This window comes from Melanerpes formicivorus, unplaced genomic scaffold (assembly GCF_026170545.1).
Source record: "Melanerpes formicivorus ecotype bairdi unplaced genomic scaffold, bMelFor1.0.p_v2 SCAF_9, whole genome shotgun sequence".
NCBI lineage: Eukaryota > Metazoa > Chordata > Aves > Piciformes > Picidae > Melanerpes > Melanerpes formicivorus.
Genome location: NW_027142361.1, coordinates 2,391,234 through 2,400,936, shown reverse-complemented (window position 1 = coordinate 2,400,936; position 9,703 = coordinate 2,391,234). Strand labels below are relative to the sequence as shown.

Below are 9,703 nucleotides of genomic sequence, written 5' to 3'. Positions count from 1 at the left end.
GCTGTCCAAGCCATGGGCTGACAGCTTGGCCAGCAGTTTTCTATGGGGGACGGTGTCAAAGGCCTTACTGAAGTCCAGGTAAACTACATCCACTGGCCTCCCCACATCCACCAGGTGGGTCACCTGCTCGTAGAAGGAGATCAGGTTGGTCAGGCAGGATCTGCCCTTCCTAAATCCATGTTGGCTGAGCCTGATCCCTTGGCCATCCTCTAAGTGCTGTGTGATTGCACTCAGGATGACCTGTTCCATGATCTTGCCTGGCACTGAGGTCAGGCTGACAGGCCTATAATTCCCTGGCTCATCCAACCGGCCCTTCTTGTGGATGGGCACCACATTGGCCAGCTTCCAGTCCTCTGGGACCTCTCCAGTGAGCCAGGACTGCTGGAAAATGATGGAGAGCGGCTTGGCCAGCTCCTCTGACAGCTCTCTCAGCACCCTAGGATGGATCCCATCTGGTCCCATGGACTTGAGGGGATCCAGGCGGCTGAGCAGATCACCAACTACCCCATTCTGGAACAGAGGAAAACTGTGCAGCTCCCTGGCTCCTTCTGCCAGCTCTGGAGGCCAGCTGTCTGGAAGACATTCTGTCCTGCTAGTAAAAATTGAGGCAAAGAAGGTGTTAAGTATCTCTGCCTTTTCCTCATCCCTTATCACAAGGTTCCCCTCCGCATCCACCAAGGAGTGGAGGTTGTCCTTGCCCTTCCTCTTAATGTATTTATAGAAGGACTTTTTGTTGTCCTTCACAGCAGAGGCCAGTCTAAGCTCCAAATGCGCTTTTGCCTCCCTAATTTTCTTCCTACAAGACCTAGCAACATCCTTAAATTTTTCATGGGTTGCCTCACCTTTCTTCCAAAGGTGATACACCCTCTTTTTTTCCCTTAGTTCTATTAAAAGTTCATTAACCATCCAGGCTGGCCGTCTGCCCCGGCGGCTCATCTTCCGGCACATTGGCACAGCCTGTCCCTGCGCCTTCAACAATTCTTCCTTGAAGTAGGTCCAGCTCTCCTGGACCCCTTTGTTTTTAAGGGCTTTATCCCAAGGAACCCTCTGAATTAGTTCCTTGAATAGCCTGAAGTCCACCCTCCGGAAATCCATAGTGGAGGTCTTCTTGCTACCCCTCTTAGCTTGACCAAATACTGAGAATTCAATTATCTCGTGGTCACTGGCCTCTAAACACCACATCGCCCACCAGCCCTTCCCTATTGGTGAAGAGGAGGTCAAGCATAGCCTTCCCCCTGGTAGGCTCACTGTTGCAGTTTGAGCTGGGTGCCCCCCTGCAATGTTTTCTTCCTGTGTCCAGAAGTCCAGTCCAGATGGGTGGACACAGAAAATTATGTAGTATTTCCTACCACAATTCTTTGCACCACTATAAGATGCAGTGCGGAGTCTAGCACCTCCTCTTCTCTTCCTTCTCTGTCAGCCAGTAACTGGGGGAGATGCCTCCTGGCTTTGGGTCTGGCTAGGCCCAAGGCCATGGGGGGATGGGCAGTCTCAGATCTGGCCAGCTGAGACTAGCCTAGCAGTGGGAGGGGGAAGAAGGAGCCCTGGGGGTCTTGGGTGTACCCTCCGGTGGGGATGGGATCTCTCTGGGTCTGTTTTGGGATCTTTCTTTGTCACTGCGCTTTTGGCTGTCTGCTTTCTACTTAAACTTTCCATCACTTTTGCAATCCGTTTGTCTGAGTGTTTATTGTTGCCAGTGGTGGGGAAGTAGGCTGCCTCAACCCAGCACACTCACGCAGCACCTGGGATAAGAAGCTGTCCTCCATGCATTCTAAGAACCTCCTAGAACCTTTCTCTCACAGGAAATGTACACTGGGCAAAGTATAAAAATAATTCAAAAAGCAGTGATCAGAAGCCAGGGATGCTATCACACTGTTCAACTGGCATTTCTGGGCTCTCTGGAATTGCTCTCTGCCAGTTTAGCTCAATTCAGAATAGCTAAGGGCCAGCTGCTGTCCTAAGATCCCAAGCTGGATGTTTGAAATAATGTCAACCTAGGGAACATGCATGATAGATTCAAACCGACAGTGAGCTATCAATGATCCTCAAACCCAGTGAAACCCTGTACTTGTCTGATCAGTGCTCTTAAGGAGGTTAATTTGTCTATTTTAGCACCATACTCAGTCCAGCTTTCAAAAGAGGCACATAAAGAAGACAGTTTAATTAGACACTCGCTTTTAATGGCTTCTTACTCCCTGTACTTCCTTCCATAGCAGTTTTCCACTAGCTTTAATCTAGAAATGTCTTGACTGTATATTCAGTATAGAAAGGTCAAAAGAAAAGTGCCTGTGTGAGACAGGGTGCGAAATCGAGGAGAAATGGGGTCGGAAGGGTGGGGGGGGAGGGAGGCGAGATGGGAGCAGGGGGGGATGCAGGTCTAGAGGACGTGCAGAGATGCGGGGGAGTGGCGGGGGGGGGTGTGTGCAAGGGGGGGAGAGGTGTGAGCATGTGAATGGTTTGGGGAAAGAAAATCGTCGTCGTCCAAAACAGACGTGACTTTTCCAGCACGGGAGGTGCAGCTGTCACCCGTGGCATGCAGCCCGCCGGCTGGGGAGAAGGCTGGTCAGGGCGGGCCGGGGACCGACGCGGATCCCCAGCCTGTTCCCGCATTGGCTCCCGTAAGTTCCCGCGTCATTTTTCTCCCCACACCCCGCTTTTTGCACTGGCAAGCACAAGCTTCGATGGACAGAGGGGAGAAAGCTCGGATGATCTGAGAGGGTCTGTTTTGTAGGGGGATTTTTGTTTGTTTGTTTTTTCCCCGGTCATCAGACCAACTACCAGGGATGTCCCGGATTCAACCTGAGAACGGTTCCTCTCCGTGCAGGAACTGGACGACTGGGTCGGAGCTCAACGAAACGCTGGAGGCTCTTTTAACTCCTTCCTCTGACTACGACAATAAGGAGTTCCTGCGATACCTCTGGAAGGAATATTTGCATCCCAAGGAGTACGAATGGGCGCTGATCGCTGTCTACATCGTCGTCTTCATCGTGGCGCTCGTCGGGAACGTCCTGGGTGAGTCGCGCTCCCGCAAACTTCCCTTTCCCCCTTGCCGAAGCGGGCTTTGCACGGCGGCTGGAAAATGGAGGTGGGTTTCCCTCACTGTAAAAACGGGCATCCCCAGCAGCGGGGGAAAGCGGAGCACGGAAGCGGGCTTTGCTACGGGATGCGTGAAACCGCTTCTCCCTGCGCCTGAGACGGGCTGAGGAGTGAGCCTTTTGCTGCTGGGGCAGGGTGGGCTGGGAAAGGCCGGTGGAGCTCACACGGGAATCCGCTGGGCAAGAGACAGGGAGCGCTGGCCGGTGCCCGTCTCTGTCCGTCGGGCCGAGGTGCTGAATTCCCCGCGCCCTGCCCGCCGCGGCCGGCTGCTCCGCCTCTCAGCCTGCTTGCGAAAGCTGCTGCGCCCTCACACACATACACACACACACATACCCCGGCGCCGCTCTGGGAATAACAAAGGCGCGGTATTTTCTGAAGTGCCGCGATTAAGAGACGGGACTCAGCCTGATGCAGGCCAGATGTCCACTTTATTATACAGAATTCTTCTTTATAAAACTAATACAGCGCAGAAGCCATTTACAACAGGAACAGGGACTCCGTTACATCCTTCTTCTATATGTCTGAAGACTGACCCTCTCAGGTCATAACAACCACACGTAATCAAATATCTGCCCTCCTCCAACAGCACTGCTGCACTGAGTTCCCATAGTTCACAAGCCATCATGGCCAACACTGTCTCCTTCTTATCAGTCCAGCAGTGCTTGGAGCTCGGCTCTCCAAGATTTAACCCTTCATTTCCCCCTTCTGTTATATAACAAGAATCCCCTTAACAAAGCAATTAATCAAACCCTATAAACATTACAATAAACTTAACAAAGCTATTAATCAAACTCTATAAGCATTACAATAAACAAAGTAAAAGTAACAAAAAGAATAAAGCAGTAAAAGCATACATAATTGTTCTGAGAAAACTACAAAGCCAGAGAAAAAGTTCCCAATTAGCAAACAATTTAAAAGATGAAGGAACATCATGAAGTGTCTTCACATGTACATTGATCTGTAAAGATTGTGGAACAAATGTTTCGGTCCAAATTCTCCACCCTAAATATTTCCAAGGTGGTACATTCTGAATTTTCTCAGGTGCTACACAAAATCCTACTTTAGTCACCGTAGATACAGTAAGGGCTACGGCTTTCTCCATGAGCTCGGGGCTTTGTGATGCCACTAGAATGTCATCCATGTAATGATAAATCAGAACATCAAGAAATGCCTCTTGAACAGGACTAAGAATTTTTGCCACATACCACTGACAAATTGTAGGACTATTTTTCATTCCTTGTGGAAGCACAACCCAATGATATCTCTGCAAAGGTTGTTGCATGTTGATGTCTGGAACTGAAAAAGCAAATTTAGGAGCATCATTTGGATGTAAAGAAATGCTAAAGAAGCAATCTTTCAGGTCAATAACAGTTAAATGCCAATATCGTGGTATCATTGTGGGTGAGGGTAGCCCTGGTTGAAGGCTCCCCATATCTTCCATAACATCATTAATCTTTCTGAGATCATGGAGTAATCACCACTTGCCTGTTTGTTTTTTGATGACAAAAATAGGAGAGTTCCATGGACTCGTGGAGGGTACAATATGCCCTTTCCCCAGTTGCTCTGTGACTAGTTCTTGGAGTGCGCAAAGCTTTTCCAATGGTAGGGGCCATTGATCCACCCAGACAGGGGAATTTGTTTTCCATGTTAACTGGAGGGTGTTGCACACCGCAATGGCCCCCTCTAAAAATGGGTGTTCATGGTCATCCCCCATTGTGAAAGCACATCATGACCCCATAGCACCATAGGCACAGATAAAACAAAAGGTTTCACAGAAGCTATATGTCCCTCTGGTCCCTGAATCTGAATGAAATTCAGGCTCTGATGGCTTTCTCCAGCTCCCCCTATGCCTGCCAGCGCCTGAGATGCACTAGCTACAGGCCAGCGGGGGGGCCATTTAGCTTTAGAAATCACTGTGACGTCTGCTCCAGTATCAATACCACTAAGCACTATTTTCTGCTGACCATACATCAGGACACATTGACAAATAGGACGTTTTTGAGAGATAGTCTGTACCCACAGAATCTGTGGATCCCCAGTAGACCCGAATCCTCCTTTATTTCTTAAAGGTCCCTTTGCAGGGTGACGTTCTGATCCCAAGGGAAGCAATAATAGCTGTGCAATACGACTTCCCTTCGGTACCGTGCAGGGAGGAAACGGAGTCCATGCCATGACCTGAATTTTATCTGTGCTGTCAGAATCGACAACCCCAGGAAGCACAAAAATCCCTGATATCGTTGTTGATGATCTACCTAATATTAATGCCTGAGTTTTAACTGGAAGAGGACCTGACACACCTGTTGGCAATAAATGTACCGTGGTATCAAGTAAAGTTGCTGTGTCGGAGGTCGCCAGGTCCAGCCCTGCGCTGCCTGCTGTTGCTGGGCGGAGGTCAGAGACACGCGTGCTGCCGGCATCTGGCTGGCCGGTGACAGCTGGATGATTTGTGTCTGCTCATGGTGCCGTCCCGCGCTCCGCATCCAGTTTCCCTGCACAGGCTGCCCTTGAGAATTCTACTTAGATCGACACTGGTTAGCATAATGCCTCCCCTTCTGGCACTTAGGGCAAATCCCGGGTGCCTTAGGTTTGGCTCCAGTATTAGCTACCAAACAATTCTTTCTGAGATGACCCGGTTTCCCACAGCCATAACAAACTCCTGTATTCATTGGACCATTCATAGCTGCAAAAGCTGCATCCATAGTTTCATACTTATATTCCATCGTACCTATCTTATTACATGCCTCAATCATTTCTAGCAAGGTGGGGTTTTGATTAGGCAAAGATTTTAACAGCTTCTTACAATATGCATTTGCATTTTCCACAGCTAATTTCAACAGTAATATTTCCCTTGCCTCCCCATTATCGATTTGGCATTCTAAGGCCAGTTTAAGCCTGTCTATGAATTACATATAAGGTTCCCGCGGTTCCTGAATGATATTCATAAAAACTTTGTGTGGCTTTTGGGAGTCCGGGACTTTAAGAAAAGCCTTTCGTGCCTCCTCTCGCGATGCTTCCAGGGCTTCCCGCGGGCAGTCGCGGGCTTGCGCTTCTGGGTCGGTGTGTTGACCTGTGCCCATGAGGTGATCCAATGTGAGTGCCGCTAAAGCCTGATTGTTATGTCCCGCATATGTAAGTAAGAGCGCTTGGTGCCCTTTTCTCCACTGGAACTCCCGTAAAGTATACTGAGACGGAGTTAGCAACAGTTGCGCTAGAGATTTTAAGTCGTATGGTGTCATTACGTGATTGTCGAGTATAGACCTTAAAAGATTAGCAAAATAAGGAGAAGAGAGCCCATGCTCAGCGGCAGTACGAGGGAGTTCTTTAATCACTGGGAAGGACAAAGCCTCCCATTGAGGGTTACCCCCTCTTCCCGCATACAGTACAGGAGCTACGATCCTTGCGGCAACCTCAGTGTCTCCATCCCGCAAAGCTTGGCGCTTAATAGAAGCCCACACATCGTGAGGATCCCGGAGATAAAGGTCTGGTTCCCGTTCAGGATAGACATGACCTGGATCTAGGAGGTCGTCTTTGGGGGGGTGGGTATTCTGCTGCATATGTGCCCAAAGTCTCAGTCCGCAGCTTCGGCTTTGGTGGCAGCTTAGAGGGTAACGGAGGAGGAATCTGAGCTCCCTCAATACTCTGTTCCAAGTTCCCTTCTTGCGCTTTAATCATCTCAAATATAATCCGCCACCATGGGAGCATACGCTGTGCCTCAGCATTCCCTGTAGTAGCAGCATCCCATAACTTCACCCCCACTTGATCCCAGATTTCACTCGTAAACATGCTGGATATTGTAACTGTCGGGATGTTCTCCTGCACCCACTCCAGCATCTCCTTAAGATCACGGCCACAGATAACCTTGCCATGCTTTTTAAGGAGTTCTTGCATTAATTCATAAGCATCTCTTTCTGAGGAACTCTCCTGGTTCCCCATGTTTCCCAAGGCTCACCTCTCGTCCAGCGGGAGGGATTGCTCTGGCCGGCCGGCTTTTCCCGCTTCCTTTCAGCAGCTCATTCAAAGTTCCGAGGGAATACGCAGCAGGACGCAGCTTAGTGTTTCATCGCCCCTATCACGTTGGGGGTCACCATTTGCCGCGATTAAGAGACGGGACGCAGCCTGATGCAGGCCAGGTGTCCACTTTATTATACAGAATTCTTCTTTATAAAACTAATACAGCGCAGAAGCCGTTTACAACAGGAACAGGGACTCCATTACATCCTTCTTCTATATGTCTGAAGACTGACCCTCTCAGGTCATAACAACCACACGTAATCAAATATCTGCCTTCCTCCAACAGCACTGCTGCACTGAGTTCCCAAAGTTCACAAGCCATCATGGCCAACACTGTCTCCTTCTTATCAGTCCAGCAGTGCTTGGAGCTCGGCTCTCCAAGATTTAACCCTTCACTGAAGGGCGAACAAAGGGAGAACAGGGCGCGGAACGGGGCGGAGGGCAGCGGACTCGAAAGCCAGCCATTGCTCCCCTCAGCATCTGGCGCACGAAAGGCTCCTCAGAGCGGCGCGGAGCGGGGAGTGGAGTGGGACTGAGGGCGGTGCGCTCCTGGGCTCTCATTGAGGGAAACGAGGCGGGTGGTGCTTCGAAGCCGCCTCCCCCCTTTCCCATTCAGCCACGATGAAGGTGCGGAGGCTGGGGGGAGGGGGCAGTGCTGTCGGCGGGCAACCCTTGAGCGGGACGCGGGAGTCTTGGGCATGGGTGGGCTACGGTCACTGGAAGCATCAGCACTTGCGGAACAGGCGGAGGAGGTGAGGAGGAGAGGCAAGAGGGCTCTGACCAGAACCCTTTTGTCCCCTCCCGAACGGAGCTGCCGCTCTGCTTCCACTCCAAGCCGAGAACGGCCCCACAGCTTGTCGCCAGGCAGTCCCTGTTGGGGCACGGGGCAGGCTCGCCTGTGCACATGCACGCCCTGAAGCGGCTGTGTCCTCCGTGTAGCTTGCCGGCAGCCTGGAGAGCGGAGACGTTGCTCTTCATCAGTTCTGCGTTTATGAATGGGCTTAAGTGCTGGGAAGCCATCAATGCCGTGAGAACCCGCTTAGATGGAGGCACGGCCATTTGCATTTCTGATTTACACCGGTGACATTTTCATGAACGGACTGGCGCGCTGGAGCGCCCAGCCCTGCCATACGGGTCTTCCATTCATGTTTTTCAGAAAGATTTATGCATTGTAGGGCTGTCATCTGCAGGCTCTTCAGGCTTTTCGAGGCAAGATGCAAATAGGACCGTGGCCAAAGGCAAAATTTTGGAAAGCTTTTTTTTTCTTTCTTTACACGGACTTATGATACTGGCTTGTTCGTTTTGGGTGTTTTGGTATTTTGTTTGGTTTTGTTTGGTTTTGTTTGTATAGTTTTTTTGGTTTGGTTTGGTTTGTTTGTTTGTGGAATAGGACGCTAAGTGCCTATAAATCAGTACCCACGTTGGCAAAAACAGTGTGTTTTCAGCCAAAGAGGGTATGTTAGAGCTGTCGAGGAGCTCAATGAGTGTTTGCTCTGTCCGCTGCTCAGCATTTATCTTGATAGGCAATGTAAAGATAATATCCCTCACAAAGAGGCTGTACTTTAGGATCAAAAATGTGCTTTGTGCTGATTGTGAACAAAGATGGGTTTAGGAAAATTACTTGTGTTTACTTATTTGCTCTCACCCATTATGTAAACAGGCTGTCCTCCTGCCTGTAAAGACTCAAGGTTAAATCTTCAGCTATAGGAGCTGCCACTTTGTTTACACTCTTTTCCTGTGAAGCCACAAGGTAAAAAGCTTTCTTCTCTGTGCATTTGCAGGTAGAGACGATACTGGCGCTGATATGGACCTGTTCCTCCCTGACATTTGTGCATGTTATCTTTTTGCTTGGGACAGAAGCAGGTGTTTGGCTGTCCACCCACTTTACCTGCTGCCTGAGCCATTTGCTCTTTAAACTTCCTTTGTGCATTACATGGACCTCACACACACAAACTGTCACTTCTCTTTATGGACCAGTTGTTTGTGGGATTTGCCGGTGCAGATACTTGTTAGGTGAACACTGTCTCATCTTTATGCAGGGAAGATCATACTGCACTGATTGCAGGCTCATATGATTTTGAGGAGAGAAACTGACATGGTCTAATTCTCTCTCCAAAGACATTTTTGTGAAACTTTATTTTACTGCCAGTGAACATCTTAAGAGCCCAGTGCACATGATGAAATCTCTGAGAAGCCAGTTTCTCCTGCCTGAAAAATCCATATTCAAGGTTAATCTGGGATTTAGTCATGGGCCTTCTTGAAGCAGAGCAGAAGTGATTCTGAAGGGAGTTTTAGTGGCTAGTAGTGCTTTATGGCATCATCAGTGTTGCTGAACTTGGGTGGCATATGAAGTCAGTGTTTTGACACTCTTTAGTCTGTGCCCTATTCAAAACAGTGAGTTTCATTATTGCATTTGAGTACCTCAGGGTCAATGATTCTCATTTGTGCTTGTGTTGGCTGTTCACCAGACATTTCTGTGCAAGCCACTGGGAAGAAACTGCTTTAAAGGACACACTTAATGAACATTCATAGAATCTGTAATCTGGTTGAAAACATCAGTATGCTTTGTCCTGTTTGCTTTTTCACTTGGTCACTA

The 9,703-nt window shown here is 49.3% G+C and overlaps 1 protein-coding gene across 1 annotated transcript in view; it reads left to right on the top strand.

Moving 5' to 3' along the window:
• The first annotated feature begins 2,688 nt into the window (after positions 1–2,688).
• Positions 2,689–9,703, top strand: part of LOC137443497 (orexin receptor type 2-like) — a 35,476-nt gene continuing 28,461 nt past the window's right edge. The window contains exon 1 of the mRNA XM_068143260.1: positions 2,689–3,012. Within this exon, the coding sequence (XP_067999361.1) occupies positions 2,784–3,012 (229 nt within the window). The 5' untranslated portion in view covers positions 2,689–2,783. The remainder of the gene's footprint in view (positions 3,013–9,703) is intronic.